This window comes from Oreochromis aureus, linkage group 18 (genome assembly GCF_013358895.1).
Source record: "Oreochromis aureus strain Israel breed Guangdong linkage group 18, ZZ_aureus, whole genome shotgun sequence".
NCBI classification, from domain to species: Eukaryota; Metazoa; Chordata; class Actinopteri; order Cichliformes; family Cichlidae; genus Oreochromis; species Oreochromis aureus.
In genome coordinates, this window is record NC_052959.1 from 4729936 (window position 1) to 4750727 (window position 20792).

The 20792-nt window shown below is 38.8% G+C and overlaps 1 protein-coding gene across 6 annotated transcripts in view; it reads left to right on the plus strand.

Annotated features, from left to right (window-relative positions):
- Nucleotides 1–20792, plus strand: part of astn1 (astrotactin 1) — a 417314-nt gene that overhangs the window by 192359 nt on the left and 204163 nt on the right. For all 6 annotated transcript variants that reach the window (XM_039602830.1, XM_039602832.1, XM_039602833.1 and 3 more), the window contains one exon: nt 4864–5058. In XM_039602830.1, coding sequence (XP_039458764.1) covers nt 4864–5058 — 195 coding nt within the window. The remainder of the gene's footprint in view (nt 1–4863; nt 5059–20792) is intronic.

Below are 20792 nucleotides of genomic sequence, written 5' to 3' on the forward strand. Positions count from 1 at the left end.
CCTGGGGCCTGATTTATAAAAGTGTTTATCTCTGAAATTAGTTTTAAGATAATACCTAACAGTGTGCTCATTTCTGGAAGATATGGTGCATGAAAGTAAGTAATGCAATTTATGCACCTGTGATTTATAGCTCTCAAATCAACTGAAATTTAAAGAAACCTGCCTTGCTGCTTTTCCTTATACAATGCCAACACAAATGAGGCTTTAGCCAGGAATAGCCATGGACCAAATGGGAAAAGCAAACCTTTTGGGACATTAGAGCGGGGTGATTTAAGCCCGGTGACACATATCACACAGTGGACTGTATAGTGGGTTGTAAATATTGTGTCACAAGGCTGGGCAAGAAATAATATAAAGTTAAGGCCCAAACTCCGACTCCAGTACCCTAGTATCATATCATATCATGTATGTGTGTGTGTGTGTGTGTGTGTGTGTGTGTGTGTGTGTGTGTGTGTGTGTGTGTGTGTGTGTTATTCTAGTTTATTTTTTTATGATGAAAATTGTTATATAAATGACTCCTTGGAACAGCTTCTTTACCTTCCAAAGTAGTTTCTGCGAGTCTCCAAAACAGATATCCTCATAAGCTGTAATACAGTCACAACTATCCTATCAGTGTCTACCAGTGCAGGGGAAACCATTTTAATCTGTAATAAGGCACTTCCTATGTGTTCACTTCCCCATGCACCCTGGGTTATTGCTGTACTAACTCACTGGCATCAATGGCTAATCCAGTCTTGAACCTGAGGGTCATCTGCAATGTGTTTTTGTTGTACATCTTTCACATTTTACTGTTCTTAACTACTAGTTGCAGAAACAGTGTAGAATACAATGAATTATACAGTAGCATAAGTTAGACTCTATGAATATATGAAAAATAGTCCCATGCCTATGTCTTAATACTGGTGCTTGTCTATGTCATTTTATTGTTACAATCTGCACATTGAATTGTGCAGTGATAGATTAACAGCACAGAAACCACACAAACAAACAAACCATTAAAACACTTGGTTCAAATGTACAACCGTTTGTTGTTTCAAGCGTAAATTTTGGGTTGACAATGTGGATAATTCTGAATATTTACCTTTCTCAGCTACAACAACACAGTACAATGTAATGTGGTTTACTGGAACTGCATGTAAAAATTACACATTTGCAATTAATTATTGACTCCTTGGAATCAGCTGATTGGTTTTTATTATTTATTTAGTTGTAACATATCAAATTAATCCATCAAAAATGTTACTTTCATACAATTAAAACTGCATGAGTTACAATCCCTCAAAGTAAGTAGAGATGGGTTTAAATTTGGTCCTTTTTAGTCACATTATTTTTTTCAGCTTTTTTACAAGCCTTCTGAATTATTGAGTACAGGAACAGGCTGATTCAAGAGGATTAACGTGAATTATATCATAGAAAAACACAGCTGATTTAATGACATTGACAGAAACAAATACTGGAGCCCTGGACGTTGTATGCATTTTCTGTTAATTCAATATAAGTCATTTCAATAAAGTACTTTAAGGTCAACTTTAAAAAGCTCATATGACCACGTGGGATAGGTGACTGGTCAAAACAATTTTTCTATAAATAAATTTCAATGTTAGGGTCAAGATTCTTTCTCTCAGTTTATTTTCTAATAAGAATCATTTAACTCTACTTGTGTTAAGGCCTCAGTCACACAGGCTAAGAAACTGGCCGTCATCCCCTGTTTGACATGACTATATTTAATCATTTTGACCCAGAAGGGCTACAAAATGAGCCTGCAATCAACATGTAGATTAGAAATGAGGCCGTTCACCAAGCTGTGCAACATTCATAAAAATAAAGTATACCCAAAATGTTTTTAAGATTTCTCCATAAAACAGTTAGAAAACAGAAAGAACCATCCAGGGTGCTAGTTCTTATGTAAATATCCCACGATACTGATGCTCAACATTAGTCATAGAAAGCTTGATCATGAGTAGTGTGGTGTTCTTTTAGATTGGATTAGATGAGGTTGGTGTAGAATTTGAACACAGCATAAAGATGTTTTAAATTTAAAAAAAGGAGAAAAGAGAGACTCTTTTTTGAGAAAAGAGACTCTTGAATAATTCTAATAAGGCTTTGACATTTCACTGTAATGCAGTTAATAATAGCAATTAATAATAACTTCCACATATAAAAAATAATACAAATCCAATAAAAACTAATCAGACCAGCTTTTTAAACTTTTTTGTGTACTACGTTCAGTCCCTGCTCGTATGTGATTCGATACGTACTTGCCTGTTTTCCTCACTTAGTTCTTTAGAAATCAATGAAATACATTTTCTTGGTTACAGCAGAGCAACCCAAATCTAGCCTGAAACTAAACATCCAAGTACACAATCCATCAGCATCATGCTGGTCTGGACAAAGTCAGCTGATTATATAACAGACTGCATCTTTGGAATAGAGTTGGTCTGGCTGTGTCTGGGAAAAAAAAAACATCAGTGTAACGTGGAACAGATGAGTGAATGGGGAAGTATTTCTTCATGTGAGGTGATTCTTTCATGGTGGTTAACTGACAGAGGCAACATAATGTAAGTTGTCCCTTAGATTAATAGGAAGTGAATATGAATTAGGCGAAGATGACAGAGGAAGAGAATGAGATGATGATGGAGGAGGTTGTCACAGGCTAATTAGTTTTAAAATATTGACCAATTAAGACTACTTGAATGTCATACTTGACTAGATTTGGACCTGCTAATATTTTAAACCACGCTGATGCTGGGTTGCTATCATCATCAGATCATCTCTTCATATGCATATAACTAAAGCGTCTTCAAATGTCAGTGGTCAGTGGTGATCTACAAATGGAAAAGACAAAGCTTTATATACAGATATTAAAAGCAAACTGAACAAAGTTGGCATTTTCATTCTGTCACATGAAGCCTAATAATAACTAGCATAATATTTAGAGTTACTGGAGACGGCCACGAACCTTCTGCTAAGATATGCTGGATATGAAGAGTTTTAATCTAAAGAGATATAAGATGTGTTTAGAATATCTGCAGCTCACGAGTCATTCTAGCATTTGGCCTTTTAGCCTTTGTGCTGTTTGAATGCAGAAAGCTGCCAAGATCTGTTTCTTACTTTTCTCAATAGACGTAATTAAAACAAAAGCAATGAATTTTGATCATCTCCGCTGTGAAATGGCACATTTTTCGATAAACAACACTTTTCTAATTGAACACAACAAGCTGCTGTCATCTTTAGGGCAAACATCATGTTGCAGGCGTACGAATTTGTGTCAAATTTACATAAGCGGGTGATACAGACTGCTGCTTCATTGAATTCTCAACAACAGCATTTTGTTGTCGTCTCTTCCCATAGTGCAGATGTGGCTAATCCTCCACTTTTCCCATCGGAGACTGGCATTAGCTTTGCGACATTTAGCATCCAGGAGAGAGCTTCTCATAGTGTAAATCCCTGACAGATTATCTTTTTGCTTTCCACCCCACTCCACCCCCTATTTCACTGCCTCCACTTTGTGTGCCTTTGATTCATTTCAGAGTATATATGTACTGAGATGTCAAAACATCATCAATATGAAAGAACCTTGAGAGGACTCTCAGTGTTTGGATTCTAGCTCCTTTCTTGAAATGGTGGATTATATATCAGTTAAGCAGACATGATTTTGCTGATTCTAGTGAGTTGTGAAGTCATGAGTTGTTCATGCTTTGAACTTAGCAAAAAGAGACTTTTCTGAATAGTGATACATGAAATCATACTTTGTTTTTTTAATTTGGCAACTGCACAGAAACCAAAACATAAGAAGAAATTACATTTATTAAGTTGTGGAAACTACTGAAAGGTAAAAATGGCATTTTGGCTTTACAGTGGGTATAAACTAAATATTTATAACATATTCTACTAACTTCAATAGGTGTGTCTTTCAAATATTTTCCCAATTTTTAGTTAGATTAAACTGGTTGGTTTTGACTAACTTGACCTATTTGGAAGATTATGTGAGAAAGGCTCATATTTTTTAACATGCCAAGATCTGCCTGACATCATCACGGTAGTGTTTGTGGGTAGTTATATAATATAAGCCCTGTCAGGCTGTAGACAGGATTATGCATGCATTTATAGACTGCAGTAAGAGTGCTCAAGTAAGACATGAAGGGGGAGGACCAACCAACATCTGTTTTGTCAGCTTCAGTCTGCACCTTTCTGGTAGCCTGTAGTTAGTACATGTGCCTGTAAAATTCTTTGTTTGCTGCAGAAACTATGGGTGTTACCTAAAATGTAATGCATGGCGTGTCAGCTACCAAGTTGTCCTATGTTTGTCTGCATGTGTTTTATTTACCTTCTTTGATATAAGTAAAGTAAGATATTGACTTGTTGACCGTTAGATTGCACACAGATTGTGGAGAATTGTTCTCTCGTCTAAGTAAATATCAAAAGGGCCTCCAATGATTTTTTTAATAGACCAAAGTTGGTGACTTTAGGTAAAGTTAATGTGTTTTTAATTTAATATACTTATCTGCTTTTTAATTGAATTAAAAGGTAGTTATTAAAAGTCTGTGATAACTTTTGTCTACAGGTGTGTCAGATTATTATTGTTGTTGTTGTTGTTGTTTACTTCAACTTTGTTCAGTTTTTCAGTGTGAACATTTTTTTTTTATTTTCAAGAATAATAAACATTTGTTGTCTGCACACTAAAGATTGATATGCTTAATAACTACAATAAAAGGATTCAAAAGGAAAATGCCTGAGCAGAAAACCTGAAAACAAATAGACAATAGAGTAAGTAATTAAACTGACAGTCAGTGTTGAAAAGAAAACAAAAGAAAGAAGAAATCCATGGATCGGGTAAATGACTTTAATCCCTGTTTGCTGTAGGTGCATCGAAGACTACAAACGCGGTCCAGATGGGAGGTCGTGCCTGCCACTGTCTGAGGCTTGCACTGAGGGAATAGACTGTGGAGAGGTGCTTGATATCCCTGCCAACCAGACGGTGTTTGGGGACCTTTTCTACGGATACAACAACCACACCAAAGAGAGCACCTCTGGACAGATCCTCAAGGCCACATTCAGGTAAGCACATAAGACTTTGGTGAAATGGAGCGTGTGGGACATTGTTCTGCCATTTGTACCTCAGCTGGGAAACACTTGGCGCAGGACTTTCAGCTCCCACAATGCCGATATCACCGTGAATCTTTATCTTCATTTATTTAAGTTCATTTCAGTTTTATTCATATATCACCAATTCATAACATTCCCTACAATCAAATTACCTCATGCAGTTTAAACAAGCACTTGGCAACATGCAAAATGTATTTTACAGGATAACACATGAACAAACAGTGTTGTTGCAATCATGGAAATGCTCTGAGTACTGTAGTGTATAGCAACATTTAAAGAGAGAGAGAGAGAGGGAGAGAGACTTTTAGCTTGTTCTCAACACAACCTCCTTACTCACTTTTTTTAAACTTTATGCATTTTAGGACTAAAATTCTAAGGAGTATGTATGTATGTATATTTGGTAAAAGTCTTCTCAATACAGGTATGACTGGACTAATGTTTGACACACAAAGCAGATTCATAGATCCAAGTCAATGAGCCTTTGACGGGAGTAGAAGAAGTACAACACAGAGCTGAAAGAAAGACTAAGAACAGCACTAAGGTTCCCAGTTAAAATGATGGCACCCTTAACAGAACAAAATCCCATCCAAGGCTGAACATAGATTATATATATCAACTGCTTGTTAAACACTTCTGCTTGCTGTCTTCACTCAAGCTCAAAATCTATTAGTTTTCCCTCGTACAAGACTGAAGAACAGGGAAGACAGAGCCTTTCATTCTCCAAGGCTCAGGACCAGTTCACCACTCCAGCTCCATTTAGCTGACTCTGTGTTAAAATGTTTCGGTTTAATCAGGCCTTCTGTTGATGTTCCTGTTTTTTAAATTTAGTTTTAGTTTTACTTTGTGACTTTTCTGTGAAAAATGAGTGTCTGTGAATAAACGTTAGTTATTCAGCGGGACATCCACTGCTGCCTGGACCTTCACCAGGCTGGGCAAAGGATTCAGAGAAAACTGGATAATTATGTGGTCCCAACTGCTTTAGGGACAAACACTTGGTAACTACTTTACTCCACACTCATCCTCTTAAGCACCAATGCCCCCAGATACAGGGCAAAAGGGAGGAGATCGCATTTAGGGTTAGGTGTGCGTGCTTAAGAGGTTAACTTGACACTTTATGAGTGCTGAAAATAAGGTAACTACCACTGCTGCTGGTAGTTACCTGCTTACTAGGTCAGACTGATGCTCTGTTAAATTATATCAATCTACAAAACACTGCAATAAATAAAGATTACTGCTGTAGCTTTTTTCTCTCTCCAAATCTCTATAGCTACTGCAGTGATATCAGTTTTATAAATAATCATAAAGCCCTGATGTTTTTCAGTTTCGCTTTTTAATTGGTTTCACAGTGCACAAGCTCAGACCCCGCCCCTCACACCTCAAAGGCTTTACTTCATTAAAGAACTGAATGCCAAGATTTACGTTTGCAGTACAGTGTTTAGTGTGAATGCTCACCAAATTATGTTCCCTTTAGCAGAGAGGCACACTTGCAATGTGTATTGATGCAAATATGAACACACCCGGAATCCATAGCAATAAAGCATACAAGCGGGTGACTTTGTGTTACTTTACAAGCAAAGATGCAACAATAATAACAATGTTTGTTTGTGTCAAACCACAGAAGCAACAGATTTTCATTTGCTCTCAGTGGACACAGTTAAGTCACTTTAATGGTGCACAGAAGGACAAATAAAGCCATGGCAACACATCAAAACTGAAAGGAAACAAAAGTTGTTTCTTTCTTCTTTTTTTTCTGTTTCTTTTTTCTTGTTATTTTTAATTGTTGTGCTTAACATAACCACATAATTTAACATATCTGAAGAGGTACCAAATAAATGTTCATATGGTTTTCCCTTTAGGTATAAAAATTCTGTTTTCCCTCAAAGTAATCAGGGAACAGCATTTAACCTCCCCATCTCCATATGTAGAGCTGCACCAACAGTCGGTGTTGTTTGCTCTTTATGACACTTTGTATATTCCATGTTGACCTGGGGTGCCAGTACAAATATGTCTTCATTATTATCTGCAATTCTTATGTTCTTCTTTACTGAAAATCCAAAACTTGAGAAGCAACAAACAATACAAGAAAAGGGGAAATTTAATTCCACCTTCATTCACACAGATAATAATCATTGTGCCCAAAGCATTTTTAAGAAACTACTCCGCTGATATTGGTGTTAGTGCTGTGGCTCAACCCAGGGCCGTTGCTAGCCATTTGGGTGCCCTAAGCACAAATGCTTTATGGTGGTGCCCCCGCCACTTAAAAAAAAACAAAAACAAAACATTAATACTTTTGAATTTCTCAGTGGAATTTGTTTAATTAAATAACAACAAACATGACAGTTAAACCAATAAATAAGGTTAAAGGAGGTTAAAAATACTGTTACAAATAAATACTCAGGCCCCTTTGGAAAATTAAAATCAGAGCTGACATTAAAAGGACCTCTCCGCACAATTTCAACACGATCAGCATCTACAATGTGAGCTGGCCAAAGAGCAGGATCGGTTGAAGGGGGCACACATGTCTCCACAGTGTCACTTTCTGATAGTCTCTCAGTGACAGGACTCTCAGTGGTACTTGTGTATGGAACTGTACCTGAACTGGTGGTTGATGGTTCTTGTTCTTCTTGGCTAGGGATTGTTGCAGGGTCTACAATGGCTGGTGGTTGATGTCCAGGGATGGCACTACTACTGGATGGTTCATCCTGTCCTTGAGATCCTCCTTGAACATATTTAAGCATTGACCCTGCATACAAGAGAAAATATTCAGGATTTTACAGAAATACAATTTTGAATCTACAGTAGGCCTACGAAAAATTGCATTATAAGACTAATAAATTAAGTAAGTCACTGGTACATTTAAAATTACTAACTATATTTTACATGTATAGATTGTCATAATGGCAAATGGCAATATAAACATGCTGTACATAATTTGATATAAATGCGCAAGTAGGAAATCTATATTACTGGAAGATATAGGTTTCATATTACACTGTAATATGAAACCTATATCTTATTTATGCCGCATAAATAAGATATGCGTCTTTATAGATATCCTGAAATGCAGCAACATACAAAGTAATCTTGTCTAATCTGATAATAATACTTGACTGCATCACTGACCTATCCCAAAGTTAAGGTTAATCAGTAGCATGCATGACGTTAGCCAGCTAGCAACCTGAGGAGGAAATGCTAGTCTCACGATTGCTAACGTTATCTGAAAACCGTCAATTGAGTGACCATGATGAGTTGCTTTTAGTAGTCCATTCTATATTCATATCCACAACGTAAACAAACTACCCAACATCAATCATTTGCAACATTTGTTAACACAGTATGAACACTGCTAACAGGAGCTATCACAGAGTTGACGGACATGAGCGTGCAAGCAAGGGCTACAATAATGAACTTTTTCTTATTGTTATTATTTAAACATTGCCTTACCGGCAAGCGACGCCTGAGTTTCATCACGCTTCCACTTCTTCTTTCTTTTCTCCGCTCCCGACTCCTGTTGTTGCGTTTCGAGGCCATGTTCAAACAGGTGTTTACCAATACCGAATTGAGGCATTATAGAACAGACCACTGGGAGTGGGAGTGGGGGGGGCGGGGGGGGCACCAGGAGGAGACTGGAGACAGGGCACAAAGCAGATTCACCCCTTTTCTCGGGAAAATTGTTTTATGTTGCTTTTGTATTGTTTAACCATATTAATGCATATGATATTTATAGTATTAATATGGTTTATTTTATTTTTTTTTACGACCCTGATTTTTTTGGTGCCCTACCGGCCAGTTGGTGCCCTACGCAGTGTGCGTTATGTGCGTTTGCGGAGCTACGGCGCTGGCTCAACCTTTCAGCTTTTCTTGGAGTAGAATATGGTTCAGGTCACACAATGTCAAAATGGAAGCAGTTCATACATAATCTGGAGGCAAATGTGTCTCCACTGGTTGGAAAAAAGGATCAAATCAGTATCTGTAAAGGTTATTTCATGGTGGAGTAAGGATTTTGTTTTAGATTTTATGCCATTTCCCTTTCTGAAAAGGGAAATGATAAAACAGGATGTTTCTCCTGGCTGTGTACTATTTAAAACAAATAAAATGCATTGCCTCTTTTGAGAGACCTACTGTATATATCCAACCGCACAGGTGAAAAGCAACGCACTGTCCCTCTCATAATTTCTACAGAGATCAGAATGATTAGTGGAGTGCTTTGAGGGTGGTTAATTATCACTCGCTGCATGTGGCAATCATTTCCACTAAACTCAGGAAGCCGGAAGGTCAGCAAAGTCATCTGTGGCCCACGAATTTAATTTTGGCCATGCATGGATTCTGCTGCCCGGAGGCCAATCACCCACTTAGGGATCAACCGCTAGAGTCGTAGAGAGGAAGGGACGCGTGAGCCAGGTTAATAGTTAATATCATCAAGAATCTAAATCTCAAAAGCTCTGATCTCATTTGAAAGTGCTCGTGCTTCCTGTTCAGATGAGGTGGTGGAAGAGGAAGGAAAGACTGTTGGGAGGCATGGTTAATGCAAGGCCTAATTATTGGAGATAGCACCAAATGGATTGAAACTGACCAGGAGTCAGTGTGCTGAAATTGAATCTAAGGAACAAATTGGCTTGAAAGTAAAATGAATCAAAGTTGCAGGAAGAAAGCGTTGCATCCACAGATGTGTGTCAGGAGTTGTTCCAAAACCAATAACATGAACATAACTGTAACAGTTTTTTCACAAGTGAATGTTGGCCTTTGGAAATGCGTGCTTAGCTTGCAATGTTATCTGTCACCAAGGAAACTGAATGTCAAATTTAATGATACATAGCAAGAATTACTAGCTGGCGGTCAAGTTTCAAATGAGCGCTAAAAGAGCTGCCTGTAGTTAACATTGCAATGCTGTATTTTATGTAGCACCTTAGAACCTCCAATATATTTTAGTGACAGAAAATCTTGGATCTTAACAAATTCTGTGTTAAAGGGGCAAATTATACACCGCAGGTCTACTTAATGCAAATATCAGCCAATGACATGGTCATGGTGCTAATCCTGTCAGCTAATAACAGGAAACTGAGGTTACAGTTTGCAAGTGTTCACCAAAATTTAGACAGCAGAAAACTGAAGCTGGTCTTATCCTACCATGAAAATGTTCTCATGTGACATTTGGATGGGAGGGTCGGAATTTGGCACGAACGGCATGAAAGCATGGATCCCACCTGCAGTTCAGACTGGTATTGGTCTAATGGTTTGAGGGGCATTTTCTTGGCACACTTTGACCCTCTTAGTGCCAACTGAGCATCGCTTCTGTCCATTTTCCTGAACAGTTAAATGTACAAATGATAAACCATGACAAATGCACATACTGAGAATTAGGACATTTTAAACTGAATGTTTAAATGCTTCTGATTTTGTGAAAGTGAAACAACAAATATGAATGAATGAATAAAGAATAAAAGTGTAACCAGGAAATTCTGCCTTATGTAAACCATAGGTTGCCATGAGCTTCAGCTTTTAGCTGGAACTCATCACAGACACTTAGAGTCAGTGTTTTTCTTCTACTTCTTCCTTTTTCAATCACAGATACACAGACAGAACATTACCAGGCAACATTCCTAATGGACTTCATGGTAATTAACTAGAGCTCATATAGTCTGAAACCAGCCATGTTTGTCATTTTAATCGATGAAAGTCAGCTCAGGCTAAAAATAAAAAGCCTGCTAGCATTACCTGAATGTTTGGTACATTACTCTCTACTTAATACACAGTTTAATAAGAGATTTGCTGACACTGATGCACATCCAGTTATTTTAGTTATTTATTTATTTATTTTGAAGGGAACAGATTTCAAGCCTAATACTGGAATGTAGAATCCAGCATTTTACAGAGTGTGACCAGAGTGATGGATGAAAAAAATCTGAATGCGTAATCTGTTTGTGAGAGCCATGAAATAAATTGCAAGGTTACTCCAAGGAGGAACAGCAGGGGAGGTAGGGTGTCATTTTCCTTTTAATACAGGCCAGTACAGTGGATTTATTTGCTCAAATGTCATTCTTCTCTGAAGCCACAAACAGTGGATTTTAGCTGACTCTCACACCCTCCACTCATTGTAGAGAGTGACACAAAGAGCCAAGTAGTGTGCACCTCTCTGACACGACCCAAACGACCTGTAGTCAAAGACACCTTTCAAACTGCAGAACATTCAATTATAGTATTTCTAACAGACACTCGAGGCTGCAAAAGTGCAAAGATGCAATGACCAGCCTTCGAAAGCCATTGACTTATTCATCAGCATCTACAACATGTGAGCGAAACAGCAATGTGGCCCGTGAGTTCACATATTCCCTCACATATTTGCCCTTGAGTAAACACGAGCACGCAAGGCAGAGGCGAGGGGAGGGAAAATGAGAACCTCCATGTGATGTTCACTGGCACTTCTTCAAAAGGCCCTTACCCCACGGCTCAGGAGTGGCACAAAGCATCTGTCTCCCTCATTCAGTCGAAAGAAGAAGTCAAAATTTAATATTGTTTAACCACCGGTGTGGGTTTATACGTTTGTTTGTTTTTTGCTCGCTCCAAATATATGCTACCATTTTTACCTGCCTGAATTCTTTTTCGGTGTCAATGATACACTTCTTTGCTTTTCCTTTTTTTTGCCCACTTTTCCACTTTCATGCACTGAAAGTAAAAAGAAAAAATGGCAAGCATTCGTCCAAGTCAACATTTTGGCTGCTGTTTGAGGAGAAATGCGTATGCTGGGGAGAGAAACGGAACTGATCTGTGGCCCCGTCAAGGATAGAGAAAAAGTGGGGGAGATAAAAGGGAAGCAGCAATAACAGTGAGCAGGTGGCCAGCAGCACAACACACACATAACACTAACCGGTACACGAACCTGGGTTTTCAGGTATGCACATACTGTAAATGCACGGTTCTTTCTGCTCCAGAGAGCGTCAACACACACGCAGCGCTTGTTTGATTCTCTCTGCCCAGCGTGGTCCGTCTTTCAAGCTCACCAGCCCTGAAATGCTTCTCATGTTTTTTTGGAAAGGGGAAAATACACCCTTCCCCTCGTTGCACAGAAAGCTCGGCATTATCATTTCAAATACACAAGGTTTATTTATTTGATTTCCTAGTGGGAGAGATCCAGCCATGGCATCGTCATTGGCAGCAGGGCCAGTGGGGCACGCGGTGATTTTGGTTACAGAGTGAGATGTGCGTCTGTGTGAAGGAGATCCTATCACGGTGACATCTCGGGGGTGCGATATGATCGGGGTTCAAATTACAGAGCTCAGTGACAGGGTCTCTATCTTCCCGTCTCTGTGGGAGCCAGTGGACTCCAGTAATGAGATGTTAAAAAGCTAACCTCCTCTCATTACTCCTAACAGTGTCCTCCCTCTCCTCTCTCTCAACTCCTCTCTCTATTGCTTTCTCACACGACGAGCTCAGAACAGGTTTTAATGAATATTTTAGTGGCCTTTGTTCTCATTCTGCTGCCTGCTTGGGATCAATGATTAAGACCACACTCCCACCTGACAACCCATCACTCTCTCACCCCACTATTTTGTGTGAGAATTTTTTTTTTCTCAAACTCCCTCTCTTATTTTTTTTTGGCTCATTTGTGCCTGCTGTACCACACCCTCGACATGACGCCCTCAAGAGGAATACCTTCATTGACTCAGTTAATTAAAATATGAAATATGCTCGCCGCAGACTAATGGAGACAGTGGGGTGGGAATGGGTTGCTAGTGGCCCTGATTGTCTCTTATTGAAAGCCACGAGTTTATTGAGTCACATAGTCAGGGGGATCGTTGCGAGGAAAACAGAAAAGAAAGTGAAAGAACTGTTGTCGTAAATCAAAAGTGTCCTGGTGTTTTGTCTCATTTCACATTTTAATAATTCATCAAACAGGTGGCTGCTTCACCACAGCTCCTGCTAAAGAAGAAGAAAAAAAGTTTTTAGTAAGTTTTGGCAGTTTTGCAAGAGTTCATTGAACTTCAAGAGAGAAAATGAATAATGACATCCCTACAGTGCCAGATGGCTGCTAAATGTTACATGCCATCCTCTAACAAAATTAACAGTGAAAATTGTCAAACACAAATGCAGCGATAGCAGCCACATATCCCACTTCACGTGTATCTATGGGAGAGAAAAATCTAATCACGGTCGTCAGCAAAACAACTGAGATTCAGTCATTACGTTCCCAATTTGTGTGTTTTGTTAAACTGACAGCTGAAATCATGCGTAATTACTTTCAGCAGAAAATGACAGGCTTTTGACTCAGTGTCAGTAAAATCACAGCCATCCTTGTTTGCTTTAGTTTTGTAGAAACTACAAATATAGCACTACATAATGAGCTGTGTTTTAATTTTTAGTACACGCTGATGATCCATAAAAAACCAATAAAGAAAAGACAGAGAAGTAAACGTTCAGTATGTTCCTGCTTTAAAGAGTGTGATCAAAGTGTTTCAGGAGTGAGCTTGTAAAAATCGAAAATCTGGCATAAACCCGTCCGTTATAATGTCATCTTCTCATGCACCTCTTTAAATACAGCTACATTTTTTAGATTTCTTCTCATATTTTTGGCCTCTTCCCTGTGCACTTAACATCAACCATCAGTGCTGATGAGAGCTCGGTTTCTAGCTACAGCCGAGCAGTTTCAGAGTTGAGAGTTTCTAAGACCAAAAGCAGGGTGGGAGGTGAGGACCAAGACCAGGAGCATGGACTAGAGTAGAACAGAATAAGGTTTTTGTCCACGTAAGTGGAAAATCTTCCAGTTGTCATGCTGGTTGTATCTGAACCCTTCATCTTCTAAATTTGGAGTAAAAAGAAGTCACAGTGGCACGTTCCAAATGGTGCAGAAATGCCGGCAGTGGTTTCGAGGCACTGTACCCAAGCAGACTAGTTTGAAGGGGAATGTCTTTAATTGTCTGAGTCATTTAACTTTTAGATTACTTGGCTGGATGTAGGACTTACAAGTTAAACATATTTACTGGATTAATGGACTGAAAGGGCAATTCCTAGTTTTTTCCTTCTTTTTTACTTGAAAAAATAAGATATAGTGGAGTAAATAGAAAAACCCATTGTTAGCATGACCACATTATACATTTAAAGCAAGGCTATTTCTAGGTACATTTGTCCACAGTAGTCAAGTACTTTTTGCAGAGCCGTTGCTCTAAGTGTCCAGGAGATCAAAATTCTTTTGTGAATTTAGGCTATCACTCCATATTGCTGACATCAATGAATGATGAGTGTTATGCCATGGGTTTCAGGACCAGACTTTCTAGTTGCTGAATGTAGCTCTTTAAGATTTCAGGCTTTGCTTCTACAAGCACTGAATAAAGCATATAACCTGTAGTAAAGTAAAACTCTCCTGTACATATTTTATTTGACTGAAAGGTTTCTTTAAAATGCCAGTACCAGTAAGTACAGATTGTGCTTGTCTAAGTCAGATCCCCAGTTGAGGGCTCTGACTCAGGCAGGGTTAAAGATCTAAACATCTGATGTTCCTAAAACATTTGCATTGTACTGGATATATAATAAAGAAATTTGTTTCAATCCTGATTATTGTTTCTTATTCTACTGTTTCAAAGGTTTCACTTGCATCTAGTTTAGCGGTGCACCAGCAGCTAACTTTGCACTGCATTGCATCTGTTAGCCTGACCTCCTTCTTAATACTGTTGCACCCCTAGCCAAACAATGACCACTGTAATAAAATGCTTCATGGATGCTGGTGTTCGGCGTGGCCACACAGCTACCACTGTTTCCGCTGAAGCCGGTGGCTTCTGTTATTCTCACGCTGTGACTTTCCCGAAGGCAGCAGTTTGTGATCTGTAAATATTTGTGCATTTTTCCCTCGACAACTAAGGCCCAGATCTCTGCATGCATCAAATGGTACATTATGCAGAGTTTATATTAATGGGAGAACTGTCACCAGTATGAACCATGAGGACCTTTCATGTTTTTTTTTAATGGCTGCTGGTATGAATCTTTTAAAGGCGCGAGGCTATTACGCCCTTCTTTTTAATATATCTACACTTGATGTAAAAGGGGGCTGCAACTGAGAAGAGCATCCATTTAGTGTAAGTGAGATGCTCTCTATCTTATTTGCTTAATTTAATATTTTGTGTCAGATATGGTTACTAGCAGGAAATATTTGGAGTATACAGGAAGTGGTAATTTGAAATTTGAGAGCAAGATAAACAGCAGCAAATGAGCCTCTCATCCAGAGATATCTGCACTCTGACAGTAAACGCTTTGCTTCTCACGTCCGATGGTAACTTTTTTTCCTTCGCAAACCGACCATGTTAGTCAGGATGTCTGTGCTGTTAAGTAAGAGAGTGTTTCCATTTATCATCGCCTGCAGTGTTTAAAATCTCCCTGACCCGTACGCTTCCTTTAAACAAACCTTTAACTTTCAGCTGAAAACATCCTCGTAAACATTATTTATTTTCTTATTTATTTGCATTTAACCCTTATTATTTATCCAAAGTAATAAAACCCTTTAAATGAAGTATTTAGATTAAAAAAAGTTTCATTTTTAAGAATGTCCTGGCCAAGACAGACAGGAATACAGCAGTTGAGTAGACTAGTATCACAGATGCAAATACACACATTAAAAAGCACAAAAGAATTAGTCCAAAAATAACCAAAAATTATTAATTTTAAGCCAGTCTTGGGCAAATACACAGGGGGTACTAATATTCAGCCTGAAGTAACTGCCTCCAGGTTACCTGAAATCTCCTTAAAGTGGAGATCATAATGAATATAAGTTTGTGTTGATTCGAGGAGGAGACAGTTACAATTCTGAACGCTTATTTTTTCGAAATTCACAATAAACTTTCAGGACAGACGGAAGGAACGAGATTTGGGACCAGTAACAATAACTTTCCACACTTAATTAATGAATGTGAGTAAGTAAGATAGGAGCAAAGCAAAATCAGACTAAAAAAAACAATGTGCACTGGTTGAGTCTATGAAATGACAAATGCGTACAACATAGAGTTGTGGGAAAGAGCTTTAAGGTTTCTAATAAAACCTCAGTGCTACGTGATGAACAGTATCCGGCATAGCCGTTGTGAAAACAGATGCATATAAGTAGCAACACCATAATCCAGCACTGACATGAAAGTGGAAGCAACTCTTTCTTCCCTCAAAGGTCTCTGTTTGAAAGTAAAAACCAAATCGATTTTACGTTTTTCACCACTTGCTGAATGCATGCTATAAAAGAGAGGGAGTCGTCAATTATAATTCCTAAGTACTTACACCGATCAGGCATAACATTATGACCACTGACAGTTGAAGTGAATAACACTGATTATCTCTTCATCATGGCACCTGTTAGTGGGTGGGATATATTAGGGAGCATTTTGTCCTCAGAGTTGATGTGTTAGAAGCAGGAAAAATGGGCAAGCGTAAGAATATGAGCGAGTTTGATAACTGCCAAGTTGTGATGAATAGGTGACTTGGTCAGAGCGTCTCCAAGTGGAAAGCTGGTTCTAATAGAAATGTGTCAGAATACACAGAGCATCACAGTTTGTTGCATATGGGGCTGCATAGCCACAGATCAGTCAGGATTCCCATGCTGGAGAAGGTGGCCTGCTCTGATGAATAACATTTTGTTTTACATTATAGGAATGGCTGGGTGTGTGTCCATCACTTACCTGGGGAACCAGGATGCACTATGGGAAAAGGCAAGCCGACACAGGCAGTGTGATGCTTTGTGCAATGTTTTACTGGGAAACCTTGCGTCCTGCTATCCATGTGGATGTTACTTTAACATGTACCACCTACCTAAGCATTGCTGACGGTGTGCACTTTTCATGTTAGCAGTATTAACTCTGGTGCCTGTGGCCTCTTTCAGCAGGATAATTTGCCTGCCATAAAGCAAAAATGGTTCAGGAATGATTTGAGGAGCACAATAGCGAGTTTGAGGTTTGACTTGGCCTCCATATTCCCCAGATCTCAATCGAATCGAGCATCTGCGGAATGTGCTGGAAAAACAAGTCCGATCCATGGAGCCCACAGCCCGCAACTTACAAGACCTGAAGATCTTGGTGCAGATACCACAGCACACCTTCAGGGAGTCCAGGACATGGGACAGGACTGTGTTAGAGTGAATTGTTAAATGTTTGTCATTTTTATGCTTACCATCCATATCTACATTGTTTAACTGTAGGATGAAAGGAATTCCACTGTCCCCCTCCCCAGATTCTCGAGGTTCTGGGTGAGGGGCTGTAGTCCTTTATTACAGGCAACATCCTTGTGAAGGTCTTTTTGATGTAAGCTTCCTGCCCAGCAGGAGGTCTCAACACACACACACACACACACACACACACACACACACACACACACACACACACACACACACACACACACACATTCCTACTTACATATAGAAGTTCACACATATACATACAATGCCTTAGAACCATGTGGGCGTTGCTTGCTGTGTTTTGTGTGAACTGTCTCTCAATAAAAGGCAGCGAGAGGAGGCCATCGTTGGGGTCATTCGTGATGAGCTAAGATACCAACGAGGCCTCCCTTGCGCAAGTAATCGATCGATCGACTGTCTTGTTTTCTTTCATGATGAATAAGTCTCTAGAACTAGCGGGGTTTGTGGGAACAGACCCAACAGACTGTTTCGGCAGCAAAAGGGGGACCAACACAATATTAGGCAGGTGGTCATAATATTAAGGCTACGTGGCATATAATAAGAAAGTAAGTTAGTCTCAGACCCCTGGATGTGAAAGTTTTAGTGGTTGTTTCTTTGCATTTTAGGACCGAGTTCTTGGTTTAGCTTTTATCTTTCATGTAATAATAATAATAATAATGATAACTTTATTTATAAAGTGCTTTCAAACAAAGTGCTGTACAGCTATTTGAAAATAAAGAGATAAATAAATAAAAAGCGATACATAGCAATCCAAGTTAAAAACACAATAACAAGTTAAAAACATAATAAAAGTTAAAAACGATAAAAATTTTAAAAACTAAATGCCATAGAATTAAGACATGTAGGATGGGGTGAACAAGTGGGTCTTCAACTTAGCTTTAAAAACCTCCACCGAGCATGCCTGCCTAATATCTTGAGGGAGGTTGTTCCATAAAAATGGGGCACGAAAAGACAAAAGCTCGCTCCCCAATAGTCTTTTTTCTGGCTCTAGGAACTTTTAAAAGGCCAGAATCCTGGGATCGGAGAGCATGGGATGGAACATAAAGGTGTAAAAGATCAGAGAGGTATGAGGATGCCAAACCATTTAAAGCCTTGTAAGTGAGCAGCAGGACCTTAAAATCTGCTTGAACCTGACAAGGTAGCCAATGAAGGGATTTCAGTACGGGGTTAATGTGCTCAAATTTTCCAGTTTTAGTTAAAATGCGAGCAGCTGCATTTTTGCACCATCTGTAAACCTCTAAAACTTTTCTTTGGTAGCCCAGAAAGGAGAGCGTTACAATAATCGATACGTGAAGACACAAATGCATGGAGAAGAACCTCTTTAGTGTCGCTACACTGTAAAAAAAAATCCTAATATAAAAGTATTTAACTGTGTATTTTACAGTTTTGTTCTGTTCTTCTAGAATATCATTGTCCGGCTCAGACACTCTTGGTGGTTGTGTCCTTGGTCAAGACTCTTCACCTACCGCCTACTGGTGATGGCCGATGGTGCGATATGGCAGCCACGCCTCTGTCAGTCTGTCACAGGGCATGCAATCCATTATTATTTAAACCAACTGTTAACTGTATATTTCTGTACATTTAAGTATTATTATTCATATTGCCACATTCATTGACCTTGTTTATAGGTAATTTCATTGTTTAATCACATTAACATGTTCCCAATTTAATGTTTAAAAGCACTTGAAAAAGGCAAAATCCCATGTAAAATTAGGGCAACAAACTGTATTGTCATTACTGAAAATAACCGTATTTTTATGAGAAAGTTATTTTCTGGTATTATTTGGTATTATTTTGGCACCCCAGCTGCCTGTTTTTCTAGGATTTTTTTTTAAAAGTGTAGATAAAACTTGTCTGATTTTGGCTATGTTCCTTAAATGATAAAAGGCAGTCTTTGTTGTCTCTTTTACATGAGACTCGAAGGACAGCACCATGTCGAACCACACGCCCAAGTTTTTAACCTTGTCCCTGCAATTTATGACATAGTCATCAATTTTCAAGATGAAATTTTGAGACAGTTATTGAAATTTTTGTGGTCCAGTGACAATCAACTCTGTCTTATCAGTATTTAAAAGCAGGAAGTTATCTGATAACCATCCTCTAATTGCAGATAGACACGATTCTAATTTAGACACTTCAGCACAATTTCCAAAGGTTAAAGGAACATAAAGCTGCAGGTCATCAGCATAACAATGAAAGGTTACATTAAAAGAACGTAAAAGAAGACCAAGAGGCAGCAGATACAGCGAAAACAGCAGTGGGCCAAGTACAGAGCCCTGAGGGACCCCATGCCCCACTGCACAGGTCTCGGAGAGATCATTTTTAAAACTAACAGTCTGAGATCTCCCAGACAGGTAGGATCTCAGCCATGATACAACATTTCCTGTAACGCCAATAAAATTTTCAAGCCTATCCAATAAAATACAGTGATCCACAGTGTCAAACACAGCACTTAGATTTAGTAGTACTAAAACTGAAGTGCGATCATTGTCTGCATTTACCAACAGATCGTTTGCCACTTTGATTAAAGCTGTTTCTGTGGAGTGATTTGGTCTAAAAGCAGATTGTTAGCTGACAGATGCTCAGTGAGCTGCTTAAAAACCACTTTTTCAAAGACCTTAGATAAGAAAGACAGATATGAGATGGGTCTATAGTTTGCAACTATGTCAACATCCAGTCCAGGCTTTTTAAAGATTGGTACTACCACAGCTGATTTAAAACATTCAGGGAAGACTCCGGTCGTCAATGAAGTATTTAAAAAAAACAGAATGTGAGGTCTTAATACTGACCACAGTTCCTTTACAGCCCAGGCTGGTAGATGATCCAAAGAACAGGTTGCACAACGAGCTGCATTTACAACCTTAGTTAATTCAGACAGGGAAATAACCTTGAAGTTAGAGAACAGTTTATCAGCACCAACAGGTAAAGCAGCTGAGTAGTCTGATGAACTGCTTGAGGAGGAAGTAATCGGATACCTAAGTGTTTCAGCCCTGTATCTGAAAAACATAAGAAAGTCATGAGCTGTCAAATTTGAACAGCAGAGAGTTGACTTACTCTCTGTAAGTTGTGACAATGTGTTGAATAAAAGTCATAATTCCTGTACAGGTACTCTTAAACAATGAGTTCTCTTCTCATGCTTTCACAAAATGGAGCTTTTGTCAGAAACATTCACATTCTCTGCACTATTGGTTGCACAGATAACAACTGGCAGGGAAGGCAGTGGCATTAGTTGCACTTCTGAGCCATGGTTCATGTTCTGATAGTTTCTTTGTGTTTGTGTTTTTGTTTTGTTTTGTTTTTTAACTTCCATTTGCTGATGGGTTTAAGCAGTGATAACTACTTGGTTAAGCTTAAAAACTTTGTTAGGTTTAGTCAAAGCACTCAGTTATATAAAAGATTGTGATTTGGGGGAAAACAAAGAAACAAACATGCAAAAAGCCACTTTATAACCAGGCAGTTTCATAAATGACAAGGTGGGAATGACAGACTTGGTCTTTCTTTTAACATAACCCGATTTGTCACTCACAGC